Source organism: Podarcis cretensis, assembly GCF_951804945.1.
Source record: "Podarcis cretensis genome assembly, chromosome: 11".
In the NCBI taxonomy this organism is placed as follows: Eukaryota; Metazoa; Chordata; class Lepidosauria; order Squamata; family Lacertidae; genus Podarcis; species Podarcis cretensis.
In genome coordinates, this window is record NC_137180.1 from 21,739,746 (window position 1) to 21,759,716 (window position 19,971).

Here is a 19,971-nt window from a genome sequence, read left to right on the forward strand (position 1 = left end):
CATGTCTTGAACCGCATGAACAACTGTGGTCTCCAAAGAGTTAGTGCCAGTTGCTCCAGGCTTTTTCATTACATGACTGGCAGACTAACTTCTGCAACCCTCTTTACATACGTTAGCAGATAGCTTCTCTCGTTCTGTGGCACTCTGTTCTCCTGTGTGATTGGTTAGTTGAAAACAAAAGTTAAAATTAGGGTGACCAGATGCAAAGAAGGGCAGGGCTCCTGTGCTTTAACAATTAGGTAGAACAGGGAATTTCAGCAGGTTCAACCTGTTAGGCAAAAACTTCACTGGCTCAGATTCCATCTCCTACGTGACAGCCTTCTCCTTTCCATATGGATGCCCTAGTGCAACAGTGACAGACCTGGAAAAATACTCCCCGATGCTAACTTCTGGTCCTGGTACTGCAGGTAAGAGCAGAACCATCATATCATCTTGCCTCCCACTCCCACCTCAGAGAGCCATTCCAGGAGGACACCATAGTTGATGGTGTCAAAAGCTGCTGAGATAGTACTTCATTAGGGCAACCAAGCCATTTAGGTGTCAAAACCCCATTGAAATGGATCTCTGTAATTAGTCTCATCATAACACACCTAAAGTTGAGCAGTCATCACCCTTTCCATCACCTTACCCCCAAAGGGGACATTAGCTATTGAGCAGTCGTTTTTTAATACCTCAGGGTCCAGGGATGGCCCCTTGCGAGAGGGCACTAGCACCTCTGCCATTGGTATCTCCTTTCACAGAGAGGCGTTTACCACTCCCCATCCCAACTCCCCCCAGTCGCTGCCCAGCTGGCTCTCATAAGTCATATGGGCATGGCTCCAGAGTAATGTGGGATGAACAGATTATTATTATTATTATTATTATTCCCTGTCTGGTTTGCCCCAGCCACTCTGGATGGCTTCCAAATGATATAAAATCATAATAAAACATCAAACATTAAAACCTTCCCAATACAGGGGTGCCTTCAGATGTCATCTAAAAGTTGTATTGTTCTTTATCTCCTTGACATCTGATCGGAGAGCGTTCCACAAGGCAGGTGCCACAACCAAGAAGGCCCTCTGCCTGGTTCCTGTCACTTCACTTCTCACAGTGAGGGAACTGCCAGAGGGCCCTTGGAGCTGGAGCTTAGTGTCCCGGCTGAACAATGGGTGTGGAGACACTCTTTCAGGTATACTGGGCCGAGGCCATTTAAGGCTTTAAAGGTCAGCACCAACACTTTGAATTGTGCTTGGAAATGTACTGGGTGACTTGTCAATATACTTGAGTTGCAACAACTGAAGCTAATCTCATATAATTGTAACAGGCGTGGCCCTGGACATTTCCGCTCATCCTTCAGCCTCAATAGCATCAAGTTTGGAGTGAATATGAGTAACTTTCTTCTCAAAGTGCCTTGCAAATTCATCACAGTTGGCCCCAGAGGGTTCTGTTGACCCTGAAGAAGGACTGGCATCAGCCAGCCTCTTCACAACCCTAAAAAACTCAGTGAGTTGGCTACTTAAAGATGCTGTGGTTGGCAGAGAAGTGAGCTCTCTTTGCTGTCAGCACTGTCAACTGGTAGCAGGGCTCAGTCACTCTGGCAGCTGCCCCAGGGTGCCAGGTGCTCGCAAAGGCCGTGGCACTGTGCTGCCCTGGAAGCCAAAGCCTGAAATTCTATCACTGTGCTCTTGGGCAGTTGTTAGTTTGCACAGGCTCTACAGTTCAAGTGCAATGTTGCAGTGCAAGACCATTGGCTAGTAGTTGTCCTTTTTTATCCTTTCTTTGTTTGTACCAGGCTGTGCTTAACACTATGTGGAATGTTGCTTTGATACTTGCATTGCTCTATTTATTTTAGGAAATTAACACCCCCTTTCCTCCTCCACTTGCTAAAGAAGTGCTAATCTGATGTGATCTCCATCACATCTGAAGTCAGGAAAGCATTTGATAAAAATAGTAAAAAAATCTCAGCAGCAAAGGAGTTATTCCATATCAGAACACTGAAATCCTTGGTCTATAAAGCAGTTTATAAATATAATTCAGAGGGTGTGTTGATACGTGGCAGACTGGTTATATGTCATGATGCTTAAGTGTTCTGAATGTGTTTTTCTAGAGGACTAATGCAGCTTGTCAAATTATATACATACAAACAATACAAGCTGAAGGCCACCACAGTCCATAAATAGAGAGTACACAATGTTTAGCGTCAGCACCAACACTTTGAATTGTGCTTGGAAACCATCTCCACTGCAAATATGGGGAATATAAGATACAAAACACTCCACTGAATTTTTTGTATGCTGAGCATTATTATTTTTTTAGCTGCTGTAGCTAATTTTGCAACTCTCCTTTAAAAGATGTAAAAGGAATCACACATGCAAACTTGTACAGTTATATAAAACCCAAGGACAATGCTCACCAATCTCTGTGTGTGTCAGTAGAAATTTAAAAATTGCAGCTTGAATTTACTCAAGGAAAAGGAAAAAAAAAACCATTAGGGGAGAGGAGCTGGCTTGTAAAGGTAAAAAAATAGCAAAAGGACCCCTGGACAGTTAAGTCCAGTCAAAGACAACTATGGCGGTGTGGTGCTCATCTCACTTTTCAGGCCAAGGGAGCTGGCGTTTGCCCACAGACAGCTTTCCGGATCATGGCCAGCATGACTAAACTGCTTCTGGCATAACGGGACACCGTGATGGAAACCAGAGCGCATGGAAATGCTGTTTACTTTCCTGTTGCAGCAGTACCTATTTATTTACTTCTGCTGGTATGCTTTCGAACTGCTAGATTGGCAGAAGCTGGGGCAGAGCAATGGGAGCTCACCCCGTCATGTGGATTCGAACCTCTGACCTTCTGATTGGCAAGCCCAAGAGGCTGAGTGGTTTAGACCACAGCGCCACCTGTATCCCTGGCTTGTAGAGACATATTTGCACTATAGAGGTGCTGTACTGATGATGGCTCTGTGTGTATAGAATCATAGATGCATAGAATCACAGAACTGGAGAGTTGAAAGGTACCCTGAGGATCATCTAGTCCAACCCCCTGCAATGCCGGAATATGCAGCTGCATGTTTGCTTTCTATCTGCTCAACCTGTACATTTTTGGATTAGCAGCTTTATTACAAAATGACTTGTCTCCAATGATGCTGAAAGAGGAGTGGGAAGTGGGAAGGACCACAGGATTTATTCAGATGACTCCATTGATGCACACATCTACAGATGGAGTGGATCAGTGCTCAGAGCCCCACCCTGCCATGGCCCCCAAGAAGAGTTTGGATTTCATATCCTGCTTTATCACTACCCTAAGGAGTCTCAAAGTGGCTAACAATCTCCTTTCCCTTCCTCCCCCACAACAAACACTCTGTGAGGTGAGTGAGGCTGAGAGACTTCAGAGAAGTGTGACTGGCCCAAGGTCACCCAGCAGCTGCATGTGGAGGAGCGGAGACGCGAACCTGGTTCCCCAGATTATGAGTCTACCGCTCTTAACCACTACACCACACTGGCTCTCCAGTCCAGATATGCAGCATGAAGTTTGAAATGGGAGTCTACATGCGTAAAGCCTGTATGCACATAGGCTCTTCATTCAACTAGAAATCCTGCTTTCTCTAAATAATAGTATGCCTGGGTATTTCAGCTTTGCTGTTGTTTTATTTCAGCATGTACTGCGACTTAATATACCTTTCCTGGAACTGCAGAACAAGAAGAATTTGCTTACGTGAGGCTCCTGGGAACCAAAGAAAAAGAGAAGTAGCTGAAAGTGTTTCAAGTTCTTTCTTCAGGGAATAGAGCTTTGCTGGAAAAGGGGGTAACAGACACTGGCTGGCAAATGATCAGCAGCACAAGTTGTTCTTGCTCCGAGAAGCAGCAATCAGTGCCCAACATACCACTAGAGGTGTCTGTTGAGATAAATTTTGTTTTTCCTTGATTGGAGGAAGGAGCCTTTGAGACCATAGAAAATGTGACCAGCCCAATGAAAATGGGACCCTGAATAGGCTGTTCTTAACCTTTTAACCTTGCTTAGAGAAAAAGAGGGCTATAAATAAGAGATGTGTTTTGCTGTTGTGGCATGACACTTTCAAAGCAGTGGCAAAGAACGCCAACAGAAGGCTGGGAAATGGATGTGGGCTTGCAGCTTGCAAATCTCATACGTTAGAAGTTTAAGGGATTGCTCCATTGGAGAACTAATTGCAGGTAAGAGACTTTCCTATACAGAGGTGAGTCTGTGCAGTTTCATGACATGCACTGGTATTGCCGATGCATTTCCTGGTAGATAATGCATGAGATCACAATTTCCACCTGATACTGTAAACACTTGAGGCTCCATTTGGTTACTCTAGTTTTACAAGCTCTCAACGTGCTTTTTATGCTGTTCTCTCTGAGCAAGGTGTTAAGACAAGGATGGGACTGCAAGTTGAATCAGCTCACTGCGGAAAAGAGGTCTGCTTTAGAAAGCAGACTAGAGGAGCTCTGGGTAATCATCCTTGTTGTGGAAGTATGTCTGTGTAAGCCATGTGCTACACACCACAAGCAGTGCGAGATTCCAGGAATTGCAGGTGCACTTACCACGATCTGTGTTCCCTTTTGGGACAATGAGGCACAGCAGCTACTGTGGTGTCTTTATGATATATGGTTTTATTTACACATAGACACAACCTGCACCTAGGTGGAAGGATTGCAGAGCATTCACATCATTTGAGAGTCTGGCGTCCTGCTTAAGGGCAAAACCAGATTCAAACTACAGCAAAAAGCCATTTCCTTTGTCTCTTAGTTCCAGCCTGTTATCCTCAGCTCACACAGAGTTCTCCCCTCCTTCTCCTTCTCACTGCTAACTGACTCCAAGTACTTCCCACCCCCAGCCTGTGTCATTCAAAACTGAAACCCTAAACCTGGCCTTTGCCTCTGCCCATTAGCACCCAGCAAAGAAGGGGTCCCAATCCCCCTTGCCCAGCAATCTTGCCCTCTGATTGTTTCCTTGATGGGCCACCACCAACCTTTATCCCCTGCTAAACTAGAGCTTAGGGCTTGCCGATCAGAAGGTTGGCGGTTCGAATCCCCATGACGGGGTGAGCTCCCGTTGCACGGTCCCTGCTCCTGCCCACCTAGCAGTTCGAAAGCACGTCAAAGTGCAAGTAAATAGGTACCGCTGTGGCGGGAAGGTAAACGGTGTTTCCGTGCGCCGCTCTGGTGAGGCATCTGATCAGGGCCTGTATTTTAAAATGAGCTTAAAGATTTTCAAATGTTTTATGCCAGGCAGAAGACCATCTGCCTAAGTACTTTGGCAAGATGTTTATCCTCCTGGACAAGGGTGCCCCCTGATTTAGAGCAGAAAACAATTCTCAAAGTCGTAAAAAGGGAATTACAGGCTGAGAGCAAAGGTTACACTGACCCTACATATTACAGAATATAAAAAAAGCTGAAAAAACACAATTAAATAGTAAGTTAATACCAGGGGCCTCCCACTAGAGCCTCTAATCACATTTTCCTAAGGTTAAAGAGCAAATGGAGAAAGCAGCTGGCTGGAGAAGGGGGGTATAAACAGAAGAAGAGACTTCTTCCTATTTCATTTTGAGGCTGTAAACTGTTCCTTCCTTTTTACTTTGAGAAGGTTTATTCTTCTAAAAAGCTATCTATGTTAATGTATTGGCTTAAATGTAATTATGCAAAGGATTTAGAAACTAAGAAATGTTAGATCCTTATGTTAGATTTTTATTTCATAGAATCATAGTTGGAAGAGACCACAGGGGCCATCGAGTCCAGCCCCCTGCCAGACAGGAAACACCATCAGAGCACTCCAGACATATGGTTGTCAGGCCTTTGTTTAAAGACCTCCAAAAAAAGGAGATCTTTCATTGATGATGCGTGAGAATGTGAACCCAAGATCTCTGACATCTGTTTAAAATAAAATTAGCCACCATCTCTTTTAGCCATCTGCTCTATTTTAGAATTAAGGGGGCAAAGGTGATCTGGTAATTAAGGTGCCTTGTAGAGGTTAATGGCTACTTGTTTGCCAATTATAAATAGAAGAATATATAGCTTTTTGTTTCCCATAAAAGGCAATAGGAAATGGGTGTATCTTTTATGATTGGTACTAGCAAACAGCCAATAGGAATTTCAACCAGGCTGATTGGACAGAGGCAGCCAAAGGAGGAGCAAGGGGGCTGGGTTAAGGAAATATAAGTGCTGGCCATAATGGCAGGAGGCCAGGCCAGAGCTTGGTAACCATATACCACTGTGCCTCTCATTTATTTGTCCGACAAATAAATTATTATTTTAATTTCTCTATTGCTGCGTTGAATATTTCATTCCAGCTAAGCGTTAACCACAAGCAGGGTGCTACACTGGTTCGCCAGAAGCGGCTTAATCATGCTGGCCACATGACCCGGAAGCTGTACACCGGCTCCCTCGGCCAGTAAAGTGAGATGAGCGCCTCAACCCCAGAGTCGTCCGCGACCGGACCTAACGGTCAGGGGTCCCTTTACCTTTAATAGCTCATCCCACTGGCTCTGTGCTCTGGCTTGGCTACTTAGCATCACTAAATCCAGGGGTTGTCTGTGTTTGGCAAAGTTCAATCAACCTTGATTTATTCTAACCCAGCCAGATGGGTGGGGTATAAATAATTTTTTTTTTATTAAATTATTTATTTACTATCTGAATATTTATTACAGCTAGGAATTAAATTCCTGGGATCTGGCACCCAGGAATTTAGGGGAATCTGGCCCCCCACCAAACCCCTAACACAGGCACTCCTAAATGATCTTCTGCACATAATTGTGTTGGCCTTTATTAAGGTGAGTGCAATCTTTATTTTCTCTGAGAATCCCCATTAGTAAAAATGGATTGTAACAACTATCTCCCTGTAAAAAATATTTCTTGGGGGACGGGGAATGATCAAGAGCATTGTGGCTGAGCAACTGCAGACATTCCTGAATAAGATTGACGATCTGGATCATGGGTATGCAAACTAAGGCCCGGGGGCTGGATCTGGCCCAGTTGCCTTCTAAATCCACCCCACAGACGGAATCAGCCCCACAGTCCAGGAATCAGCATGTTTTTACATGAGTAGAATGTGTGTTTTTGTTTAAAATGCACCTCTGGGTTATTTGTGGGGCCATAGGAATTCATTCATTTTGTTTTTCAAAATATAGTCGTCGTCCCTGTCCCCCCCCCCCCAGGGTCTGAGGGACAGTGGAGTGGCCCCCTGCTGAAAAAGTTTGCTGGCCCCTGATCTGGATCCATGACTGTCTGGGTTCAGGCCTGGGTTTGAGACCAAATCAGCCTTGGTCATCCTGATAGACAGGGGGGATGCAAACCTGCTCTTTCTCCTTGATGTCTCAGTGGCTTTTGATATCATTGACCATGGTATCCCTCTGGACTGACTCTGAGTATCGGTGGAACTGTGTTATGATGATCCTGTTTCCGCCTTCAGGGTTGTGTCCAGAAAGTAGCATTGGAATTTTGGAAGACTGTGTGTGAGCAGCCTTTTGTCAACCACACCTGGAAAGAAAAGCAAATGTTCTCCTCCACCTTGTGCAGCATCAAAACTGCAAAATGACGTGGATTAATGAGACCATTTCAACTTTTCACAATTCCTCCACAAGGATATTAATATCCCTGCCCTATTTGTACTTCCATAGAAATAGCTATTAAATTGGCATTTTTTTTAAAATTCGTGCAATATTGAAATATCCAAAGGATAATCACCCTCTTGCCAGAAAACCAGCACTTGTGTCTTGGGAGAGATATATTCTGTTTATCTATTAGGTAACTACAGTGTAAAACAACAGCATTTCGCTCAGTTATTCTACACCCTTCACCGCTGTCATCGCCAGTTTCTTCTGATTACTGGAACAGCTTAACATTAAAGAGCCAAATGTTGCCACATGTTATGAGCAATTGGAAATGTTTTTGGCCCTTCCCAAGGGTGTACAAGAGGACTCAATTACTTGAGTCATCATTGCTTGCAAACCTCTCTTGCTAGCATTTCAGGCTCCATAACACTTGCTGTGTTAACCTGTTGCATTACGTGCAGCGAGTGTTTTGTAAATATCTGAGCAATCACCTCCATCGTCAGCAAAGGTATGACAGGAGCAGAGATGAGTAGGTAGTAAAGTTTGCTTGACAAAAACACAAAGCAAATGTCACCACTCAGTCGTCGACTTTCTTCATATTTACTGAGCAGGATATGAAATCGGTCCCAAATATTCCATGCTGGGCCAGCAGATAGCCATGGTTCTTGTTCCTTTATGTATGACAAAGAGGACTCACGAGATTCTTCTTTGCTTATGTTGTGTACATACAACACACTGGAGATCCTCAGCCTCGGATTCCTAGATGTTGTTGTACTATGTCTCTCATCATCCCTGATCGTTGGGCCAAGATGGCTGGGGCTGATAGGGGAACCAAGGTTGAAGAAAGCTGCCATACACTTACAGCATATTTAAAGCACATTGCCTACTCCAAAGAATCCTGGAAACAGTTGTTTGTTAATTGGTTGAGGAATTGTAGCTCTGGAAGGGGTTAAACTACAGTTCCCAAGATTCTTGGGGGGGGGGGATGTGCTCACACAGCTCGTTTGGGTGATAGCATCCCCACCCCTGCTTGTGCAAACTGGTTGGGGAGAGGGCTAAGAAAAAAACACATACAAATAGGTAGAAATATTTGGGGGCCAGAATGCTTCAGCAATGGAAAAGAACCTAGAGGCATGTGTCTGCCTGCCAGTGGATCTTCCTTCCAGTACTGTAATATAAAACTCTCTTGAGTGGGAGCTGCCAGTTCTGTTTGAAGAAATAAGAGAGTGTAGGAGCCAAAAAGTTTATTTACCTCCACCCAGTGATACCTTGTCATCTGAACTTTGACCAATTTGGGTTAATGCCCAGTACTGATTATGGTGTGCAAAGCTGTCCTCTTTTAAGCCGGGGAAACAGTGAAGTTTTTAAAGTGTCTCTCTATTTGTGCCAGTGAATAGCTGTACATTATCTGAAAAGTATTTCTTTGTTCGGTTACGTGTATTTTCTATACCCCCACTCGATCTTAATTTAGCATTTACCCAAGCTGAATGTATTTTAATTCCTTTAATCTTTCCTCATAAATTAGCACAACTAGCTCCTTAATCAAGTTAATTGCTCTTCCAGGATTTCCCTCCAATTAGTCTTTCTCTTGTAGATACTAAGGTCCACAAAATGTATTCTGTATTCTAGCTAGAGTTTATAACTATACACAGAGGAGCGTATCCTGAGGATGCTGATGCTTTGAGACAGGATGTAGCTCCTGCACCACCTGTTACCTGATAATCCTCAACACCTATAGCCTAACCAGGAGAAGGTGGCTGCATCTTGCTTTGTATCTCGGGACCAAATGACATGTTATGAGCAAATGCCTCGGCCTCTGGCCTGATAGTGGAAAAGCCAATTCTGGAGAGGGTTCTCAGGACTAGACAGGTGGCACACAGGGACTGGGTATTCAACCTCTTCCCTACATAGTTTCCTGCTCTCATTCAGAAAATCCAAATTTAGCGATGGAGGGAGAGTGTGGGCTGCCACTTGGATGAGGATGTTGTGTGGATGCCACAAAAATAAGCAGAGACCCAAGTAGCTTCAGATTCACATTAAACTCCACTGCAGATGAGCCCTGGGTGAGAGTACCTGGCAATTCAGTTGAAAGGCTAAAGCAGCTGCAACTGCACCCATAAGGAAGTCAACCGAATAACTTTGCCTGCTGTGGGGAGAAGTTGTCATTAGAAAGGGCATAGAGCAGACTGCTCTTTGGAAAGTATTTTTAACCATGGAGAATTGTGGTGTACTGCCACACCTGTGGCCTAAACAGCCATAGTATACACTGGGCTCATCCTAACCTCCTTTTGTGTTGCATTTCTAGGCGCAGGTCCATGCTCAAAAGCTCCATGTCTGAGATTTACATTCATGATATGATATGATATGATATGATATTAATTGCATTGCATTGCCCTGGTGCTTTCCCTGTGAAAATCTGCTCTTTACTGCTGAATCAGAGCAAATGACAATCCTTTGGAAACTCAAATTGCCATTTGTTCTGATTCAGTGTTAAAGAGCAGTGTTTCCTGGGGAAAGTGGTGAGGCAAGAAAGAGCACTCAGACACAGAGCTTTAAAGGGTAGATCTGTGCCTAAAAGTGAGAGGCAAAAGGTGTGTGTGGATAAGCCCTTAGTTTGGGTATTCACCTGACCTCCAGTTGGTTGTGTTGCTGACACTTACTAGGAGGTCCTGGGGTAGGTGTGAGTCAGTGACAGAGCTCAGTGCAGTGCAAATGAACTGCTGGGAACACTGAATTAGCTCTGCAGGTAGATTTGTACCTCTCTGACCTTGCCCCTCCCCTTCTACCTCCCAGTAAACAGCAGTGATGTGGCCAACCAGAGGTCAGGTGAACACCACCCCAACATGTGCTACTGAATATACTTAAAAGGAAACGTAACACAAAGAAAGGCACAAAGCAAGTACCACCTCTTTTACATCTTGGCCTGTTGTGGTATTGATAGGTGCCCCATTAGCTCTGGTGCAAGCTTAAGCAACAATTCTGAAGCAGCTTGCTTGATGCTGATTTGGGAATCTGCAAGTCTATTCAAGGGTGTGGTGGTGTTTTGCATGAGAGGCCCAGCAAAATGCTATCACTAGTGACTTACAATGCTTTTTTATTTGTCTGCACTGCAGCATTTTTATACGTTAGACTCCCAAGGGGAACTGCCTTAACAGCCATTTGCTGAAAGGCGGAATAAAAAAGAAAATTTGCATCTGACCATGTACGGTGCAGTCAGAACTAAACCCTGTAATTCCACAGTAATGTATAATCATAATGAAAGACAACTTCCCGAAAGAGCAAACTGGTATTTTTGCTGTTATTTAATCTAATTTATCTCTAGTGATAAGGACTAGAAACTTTCTCTTCACCTATCCTCAGGTTTTTGCTAGTCATATAGCATCATAGGTTCCTAACATTTTATAATACTTTGTTTTCTTTTTGTATCTGTTAGGCGTTTGTGCATTCTATGGAGTTGTAAGTTAGCTTTGGGACTTCCATTGCAGAAAGCAATGAATGAATGCAACAACCAATAAATCACCCTTTAAATTGCTGTTGATGATGGAGAATTGCAGATTTCCAACATGATGAAATAGCACCATCATACAGAAGCTGCAGTCTTGCACAACTCAATGAGGAACTGTTAAAAAAATTAACTGCGAGTCAATGAAACTGGTGTAGCAGTGGAGCCAATTGATATTAAAACCCCCTCAACACCAGTTAGAACTCTCTCTACTGCATTTCGCACCAAGGTTGGACTGTTAAGTGTACTTTGTGCTAGACATAACTGCAATCTTGTTTGATTGTCAGGATTGTCATATCTGGAGACAGGAAACCATTTTATCTGTGGTCAGCTTGGGTTGTGATCACATTTTAGTTTTTGCATCTTGTCTTGTAGTGAAAGGCAGCTTGAATATTTAAGCCATCTGGCCTAATTAAGATTATTTGACCTGCAGGCTATTTTAAAATAGTCTTTGGAATTGCAAAGCTGAGGGAGGCACACTCTAGTCTTTGCCACTGGACAGGAGACTAAGGGCCAATGGAAGTTTCATCTTTTCCTCCCAGGAGGAACAGCGTGGCAAAACAAGCTTCACCCACTGGCTCCAGCTTTTCCCCTCCCTGCTAGAAAGAACACTCAGCTCCAACTGTCAGTTGTTCTACACTTGCAGAGCTGTAGGGAAGTACACTCTGGTCCCATCCATCAGCAGGAAAATAATAGCTGCTGGGCTGTGTGAGTTTGCACACATCTGTCTACTGTTTTCTGCCTTGAGGATCATTCATTCATAAGGTAGGATATAAATCTTCTAAATAAATAACAGTGCATGTTGTTCAATATGTTCAGCATCTGACACACTGCCTTTTTGAAAAAAGCTCTAAAACATTTCTTTTACAGTGACTATAATACAAATAATGTAGAAAGCGCTATATGCTTCTCCTCTTCTTCTGGTGTCCTCCAATGTTTTGGTCTGAAAATCCCATCTACCCCAGTTAGCAGGGTAGGGATGGGAGTTCTGGTCTAAAAAAATCTAGAAGGCACAAGGTCAAGGAAGCCTGGGTTAACCTCAGCCACAATGACTTTTCCCAAGCTACTGACTGCATGATTCTGTGCAGCTAGGTGACCTTAATTCAGTACAGTGGTACCGCGGAGTAAGTACTTAATTGATTCCAGAGGTCTGTTCTTAACCTGAAACTGTTCTTAAACTGAAGCACCACTTTAGCTAATGGGGCTTCCCGCTGCCGCCGCACGATTTCTGTTCTCATCCTGAAGCAAATTTCTTAACCCGAAGTACTATTTCTGGGTTAGCGGAGTCTGTAACCTGAAGTGTATGTAACCTGAAGTGTATGTAACCCGAGGTACCATTGTAATGTGCATGTTCACATCTCACTCTGTACAGGAGTGGAATACCAGAGAACAACCCCGGCTTAAGCTAGTAGACATGTCTGGAGGGTCCTCTACCTTATCAGCATATGTATTTGAGATATTTATAAATCGCTTTTCAAGCAAAACTCACAAATATCACACAAAGAAATATTAAAATATTAGGATGCTAGAGCATAAACTAAAAACATATCGTAAGATTGCAAAGCAGCAGTGACACAGGCACCCTCTAGGCAAGCTTGCCTACAAGGACACCTCAGAGTGAGGCCAGGAGAGCCTGCTGCTCTAACATCCCTTTGTTGGAAGCAAGAAGGAAGGTACAGAAGCAGAAGCTGGGAGAAGAGATGAGGGTGGCAGCAGCAGAGGAGGGTGGTGGCGGCAGGGAAGTGTGACACAGCCTGCTGTCAGAGGTGGCGTAATGTCTTGCACCAGCCCTGGCTATAAGGGGGAAACATGTTTTCAAAATTATCTATCTTCTCCCCCTAGGGCAATGAGCACTCAAGGTAGCCCTGTGATGTTGACTCAGAGGCAATTGATACTGATATGAATACAGTGGTACCTCGGATTACATACACTTCAGCTTACATACGCTTCAGGTTACAGACTCTGCTAACCCAGAAATATTACCTCGGGTTAAGAACTTTGCTTCAGGATGAGAACAGAAATCGTGCTCCGGCGGAGCGGCAGCAGCAGGAGGCCCCATTAGCTAAAGTGGTGCTTCAGGTTAAGAACAGTTTCAGGTTAAGAATGGACCTCCGGAATGAATTAAGTACTTAACCCGAGGTACCACTGTACCAATTATTGGGCGCAGCTGTTGCCTTTAGGCTCTGATGTTTGTGGGCTTCCCAAAGGTACTTAGCTGACCACTGTGGGGAAAAGAATACCAAATGGTCCTCTGGCCTCATCCAGAGCTTGGAAAGTTCATTCTAAAAAGGAACTAGCTCTAGTTCTTCAAAAAAGGAACTAATTCCAATTCATGTTTTTCCCTTTACAGTACTTAAAAACAAAACAAACCTGTTCCATTCATAGTTCAGCTCGTTCATTCAAATGATCCTTGGCAAAAAGAGGGGAATAAGAGCTTTCTGAGTGTTACAAGCTGCTGAAGCATAACATATACTGTACTTCAGAAGTTGAATGTAAATTACCATATTTTCCCCATCTATAGGATGCCCCCATGTATAAGATGCCCCCTATTTTTTGGGACTCAGATTTAAGAAAATGAGGGAAGATGTATGGGTGTATAAGACACCCCCTAATTTTTAAGGAAAAACCTAGTCTTATACACGGAAAAATACGGCATTTATTTCCCCCAACAATTATTATTTTTGAAGCTTAAAGGCCTGAAGAGTCTAAAGAGTAAAAAAGGGGGAAAGTGAATGAACTTGAGGATGAGCTAGAAATTGTTCAAAGTTCAACCCCAAACTGAACTTAATTCACTCAGCAATTATGAAAACTTTCAGATACAGTTCAGAGGTTTTTGAACTTAAGCAGTGAACTTTGTTAAACCAAGCTATTTAATTCCAAGAATTAGTCTTACCTACCCTGTGGGGCTCATTATATTTTTATTTCTGTACTGCAACATTTGAAGGCTCAAATGGGACATGAAACCCAACTTAAGCCTATGATGATGACATCATCAGAGCTGTAAGGATCATGGCCATGACCTTTTCAGCCCAGGAGCAAAGTGCTAGGTCTGAAACTGCTCATCTAATGACAAACGTGATTAAGGTGCAGAGGAAGAAGTCACTAACTCCACACCCTAGAGCAGTTAGCCAGGATGGAGCCAGGCCCTTCATATAAGCATACAGGACAAACAAAACCATTTTTAAAATTGGAACACATTTTGAATCAAAAGAGAATTGGTAGGAAAACAAAAAAGTTGCCAATGAGCATAAACAAAAGCATACCCTCCAACATTTCTCTGATGAAAATAGGGACGTCCTATTCATGCCCTCCAACATTTCTCTGATAAAAATAGGCATATGCAGTGCTATTTTTTCTAGAAAAAGAGGTGCCGGAACTCACCATTAACACCTCCCTTGTTCTCTTAGAATAGGCACAGGCAAACTCGGCCCTCCAGATGTTTTGGGACTACAACTCCCATCATCCCTAGCTAAGTGGTCAGGGACGATGGGAATTGTAGTCTCAAAACATCTGGAGGGCTGAGTTTGCCTATGCCTGTCTTAGAATGACAATGGTGCCTACCTGAGAGGTGCTGGAACTGAGTTCCGGCTGAAAAATGGCTTTGGGGATGTCCTATTCCATACCCTCCAACATTTTTCCAATGAAAATAGGGACGTCCTAGCAAAAAGTCGGACATTCTGGGATTAAATGAGAAACCAGGATGGCTTCTATAAATCTGGGACTGCTCCTGGAAAATAGGGACACTTGGAGAGTCTGAAGGTTGATATAAAACAACTTATTGTTGTCAGTTGTTTTTAATGCTCTAACCCACCCTTGGACCTTACAGTGAAGGGTAGGTAATAAATAATAGTAATTAATAGTAATAAATTATTATTATTATTATTATTATTATTATTATTATTATTACTACTACTACTACAACAAATACAAAACCTGGACTGGGGATGTGTGGTGGCTAGAGTGGGATACAACTTCAGAATGATGGAGGAAACAAGGAGGCAGCTAGAGAACCATCCTCACCCAGATAAAAGATCAATGCATTTAGTATCTGTAGGACGTAATCCAAGATGGCTTGGAATCTCCCATAGGAATGCTGTTGCTGTTTTGCTAGCTCCCTGAGAACAAACAGGTTTTGTATACTGATAACAGCATAAAGTCATGATCTGCCCTTTAGCTTTTATGTGATGGTTGCTTTTAATAGGCTTTTATTTTTAATGGTATTATCACTGATTAGTTTGCCACTCTTGGCTCCTTTGGCATGAGATATACGTGTAATAAATACATAAATTACAGTCAACTACTCGTATTGCACCAGAGGGCTTCATCTTTTGCAAGCGACTGTGGAGCAGACAGTGCCAGCTGGCCCTAGTCCTGCATCTTGCCAGAGGAAGGCAAATACCCCTTCCCATAATTCAGTGCCACTTCTCATCCTTTCAAGTTTTGATCTACAAGTTACAGCACTGTAATGAGACACCCAACCTGCCCCCCACCTCTGAAACTGTGGCAGGACTATCACAAATGTTTCTATTTTAGGGTTGTTTGCTTTTGTTGTCAAGAATTCTGCCACTTTATCCTGGTGGTGGGTAAAGCTTAAAGTAGCTTGTAAACAAAAAAATACAGGAGACCCTAATGCAAAGTACCTGTAATTTCTAAAAAATAAAAACCAACCCTAGCTTAAAAAAAATATCACAGAAAACAGTGTCCCTACGCATAACCAAAGTGCCTTTCCTCTTTCATGGTTAGCATGGCGATTAATCAAAGGCATCTCTTTGACACAACTTGGGTCTTCCTTTTTTCTCTTTTACTGAAGAACAGGGTATTTTAATGTCATCTTCCTCGCAGAGGTGTCTGTGGAGGGGATATACTGATTGAAAATGTCTAGTAAACTAGATCAGTAGTTGGGTTCCTATTGAGAGTATTTGGTGAGCTAACATGACAAGTGTTGTGGGACTGAGGATGGTTGGAGTGATCATTCTGTGATATTATGCCAACGGACAAAGCTGTATTGTAACTTTTGAATAAATGTGAAAAATTTAAAAATAAAAAAATTGAACATGGTGTAGGAGCCAGTGGTGGTGTAGTGGTTAGAGTACTGGACTAGGACCTGGGAGGAGACATGGGTTAACAACATCCCCATTCGGCCATGAAGGACCAGCCACTGTCTTCTCTCTGCCTAGCCTGCTTCATGGGGGTAAAACTGTGGAGAGGGACAATGGGGGACATGGGCTGGAAATCTGAAATAATAATACAGTAATAATAACAACAACACCCTGAACATTTCCAGAGTGCTTCCTCTGTACAGTTGCATTTCCCCACCTTTTAAAAGTGCACCTTATACAAATTAGGGAGAAACGAAAAACACCTGAGCTCCCCCCCCCTCCCCAAGCTTTGGCTACAGATCCTTTTGGCGACTAGCGGCCCTTAACTCTCCTCCTCCTCGGTTCTCTGCCCTTATTCAATCCCACGACACACGTCTGAGGGAAGAAGCCCCTCAGATTCCTCCTTCCACGTCCCACAGGCCAGTGGCGGGAAGCCGAGGGGAGGCAGCGCGACAGGCCAGGCGACACGGAGCCCGGCTCCCCATAGGCCGCGCTCGCTTGGCGCCCGCCCGCCTCCATTATGTGCTAATTTAGCCCCGCGCTGAGCGAGGCTCGGCTTCCCCGAGCTTTTCCTCAGCCCGGAATAGCTCGGCAGCCCCTCCGGCGGCGGCGGCAGCAGCGCCACCCCCGCCTCCCCAACCGCTTCCCTCAACCGCCTTCGTGCTTGCGCTCTCAGCCCAACTTGTCCCCTAGCGAGTCCCGCCTCCGTCCTTCCCTGCCGCGCGCCTCAGGAGGCTGGCGGGCGGCGCAGGGGCCACCCCTCCACTCGGCCTCGAGACGGGACGCAGCAGCAGGGTAGGCTGCGCCGGGTTCTGTGTTCGTTCGCTCGAGCAGGGAGGGCGGGGAGGAGGAGGGAGGAGGCTGGCTCGTTGCAGTTGGGAGCGCCTGTCATGGAGGAGCTGCGCCGCGAGCGGGGCGCGGCGGCGGCGGCGGCGGCGGCACTGACGGCTGGGCTGTGAGAAGCGGCGCGGCGGTTGTTCTGAGGAGACGGAGCCGGGCCTGCCTTTCGGCCGGAGAGGTAGTTGGCTGCAGAGCCCAGAGGGGGAAAAGGAGAGAGAGAGAGAGAGAGGCTCCTTCCTCGTCCTCCTCCCTTCGCCTCCGCCCCGGCCTGGCTCTCAGGCGTTGCCGAGGCTCCTCCTGCCTTGCCGGTCGCAGCGAAGGGCGAGCGGGGGGCGGTTGGAGTTTCGGCGGCCGGGCAGGCAGCGCTGCGGTTCGGGGCGGGCGAAGGGAACGCGAGGAGGCGACGCAGGTGAGGAGCGGCTGCGCGGCAGCGGAGCTTTCTAGGCGACGTCGTCCGCCCGCCCGCCCGGCCGCCTGCCTGTTTCCTTTTGGCCGCGGGAGGCTCCGCAGGGGAGAAATCAGGACAAAGGGGGCGGAGAAGCGAAGGGCGTCCTGGGTGGCTCCGTGCCCGGAGCGCAGCCCCTGCGGGTGGGCCTGGGGTCGTGAGCAGGGCGAAGCGCCTCGGGGGTGGGGGTCGTGACCGTGGGGGTACCAAGGGGCCATCTATGCCGTCAAACCGTGTATGTAGGGCAGGCGGGGAAATTCCTGAGGGCGCCCTCCCAGCTGAGGGCGCACTTGAAAGCTTTCCTTTTGTGAGTCTTGTGATATTTCGGGCATAGGTTCGGATCCCAGCCTTAAAAAGTTCTTCGCTTTTGCTTCTTCTTTTTTGTAGCCACCAGGTGGTGACAATCCCGTGTCAGCTAGGTTGTCTGAACCCAGATGGGCTCAGCAGACAAAATAGATGGTTAACCGGTATGAGAAGTAGCAAGAATAATTTGCATCGGGGATCCTATCTCCCTCATAGTCATCTCAAAAGCTAGCATTTGTTGCCTGTAAATGTTCAGATCCAGGTGCCTTTTTCTTCTGGGGACAAGTGGGAGGGAAAGTATAACCAAGGGTAATGATTGTATTTTGAGTGTCTTCACTTAGCTGTCAAACTTTGTCTTGTTTTCTAGGTTGCTGAGCATAGTATTTGCTTTAAGAGGTCTCGTGTGAAAGCTTCATGCAGTACACAGAGGCAGCACATCCTTGGAGGAGAGTGTGCAGGGAGCAGCTTCAACTCTGTGGTTCCAGTTATCCCATTATCTGTGATTCTGAAGAACAAGTCAGAGAGAGAGGAAGAGACTAAATGGATCTTAAGACAGCAGTATTCAATGCAGCTCGGGATGGCAAGCTGCGGCTTCTCACCAAGTTACTGGCAAATAAAACTAAAGAAGAAGTGGCCTTGCTGGTGTCAGAAAAAACAAATGGTGCCACACCCCTTTTGATGGCAGCCCGCTATGGCCATCTTGACATGGTGGAACATCTACTGGAACAGTGCAGTGCTTCTATAGAAGTTGGTGGCTCTGTGAATTTTGATGGTGAGACTATTGAAGGTGCACCACCATTATGGGCAGCATCAGCAGCTGGCCATTTGAAGGTGGTCCAGTCTTTACTAAATCATGGAGCATCTGTCAACAATACCACTTTGACAAACTCAACACCTCTTAGAGCTGCCTGTTTTGATGGTCATCTAGAAATTGTCAAGTATCTTGTGGAACACAAAGCTGACTTGGAAGTATCAAACCGCCACGGGCATACATGCCTTATGATATCGTGTTATAAAGGGCACAAAGAAATCGCTCAGTATTTGCTTGAAAAAGGAGCTGATGTAAATAGAAAAAGTGTCAAAGGTGAGTTCAGTATCCATTTTCAGCAGTGACTTTTAAAGAACTGTTCAGAATGTTCATTTGGTTTGACAGTTCAAAGGTTCAAAGTCCAAGCTTAATTCTGTCCTTGCTAAATTTTCCATGCTGCATATAGCATTCCTTTAGGTTTCGTTTTTAAAGGGAATTGTTCCATAGATTATACTCTGGTAGTGTTGTATAGTTACAATGATGTGGTGATAATTCCTTGTTTTTTTAAAAAGCAACATCATACAGAAACTGGATTATTTTGGATCATTGAATGGAAGAATTTAATCACTATTAATACAGGTAATACTACAAATACAAATTGCATTGGCATTCTTTAGGCATCACCACCCATTATCTAAACATATCTATCTGCCTGCTAGGTATAGTAAGGAAATATCCCATATTAGTCTTATCCTTATAGTTGTAATAGAATTACAATAAAGGGACAGTGGCACTGTGTCACAACTGAAGCCTTTGTTCTTCTTGTTTACTATGTTGACACTTCTGGTCAGCAAAATTGTTCTTTGGATTATTCTCGTGATTGTAGTTTACTCGTCCATTTGTTCTAGACATGACATTGCTTTTTTATTACAGTATTTTCTTTTCTTTCACATTTTTACTAGTTTGCTAGGAATGTTTATTGCTTCAGAGAGTCACAAAGACTACTCTGCCCATCCTGTCTCTGACTCACATGCATCTGACCTCCCTCACTACACTAATCTAAAAAACAGGACGTAAAACCGAGAGACTGTGCAGTCCTACACAGGTCTACTCAGCAGTAAAACCCAGCCTTAGTCTTACGAAAATCCATGGGCTTTGGTTCAATCATTTCCACTATGTAATAACAAATATTGTTTGTATGCTATGTAACTGAGAGTAACTGAGAGCACACTGGTGTAACTACAAATCAGGAAATTTCTAGTTTTGACTTGTTTCTGTCGTGAACCCCCCCCCCCCCCCCCGACAGTTGCTTAGATTCCTGGATGCAATATAGTGAGGGGATAAATCAAACTATGATTATGTAAATTCTTCGAACAGTCCACAGCTTTATAGAAATACTAAGTGTTATTATTATTGACCAGCTGGATCTTGTTTTGTGACTTTTGTCTTTCTTCACTCTGCTTAATGACTCAGAATTGAAGCACAAGTTCTGCCCTT

General features: G+C 44.7%; 1 protein-coding gene across 5 annotated transcripts in view; it reads left to right on the forward strand.

Annotated features, from left to right (window-relative positions):
- Nucleotides 1-4,077: 4,077 nt before the first annotated feature.
- FEM1C (fem-1 homolog C) overlaps nucleotides 4,078-19,971 on the forward strand; it is a 29,002-nt gene continuing 13,108 nt past the window's right edge. Inside the window, exons 1-2 of one of the 5 annotated variants that reach the window (XM_079995562.1) lie at nucleotides 4,078-4,160; nucleotides 18,094-18,810. In XM_079995562.1, the coding sequence (XP_079851688.1) occupies nucleotides 18,267-18,810 (544 nt within the window). In that variant the 5' untranslated portion in view covers nucleotides 4,078-4,160; nucleotides 18,094-18,266. Of the gene's footprint in view, nucleotides 4,161-16,832; nucleotides 16,934-17,186; nucleotides 17,388-17,627; nucleotides 17,731-17,965; nucleotides 17,989-18,093; nucleotides 18,811-19,971 lie in introns of those variants that run through there. The other 4 variants (XM_079995560.1, XM_079995559.1, XM_079995558.1 and 1 more) reach the window with 4 other exon arrangements.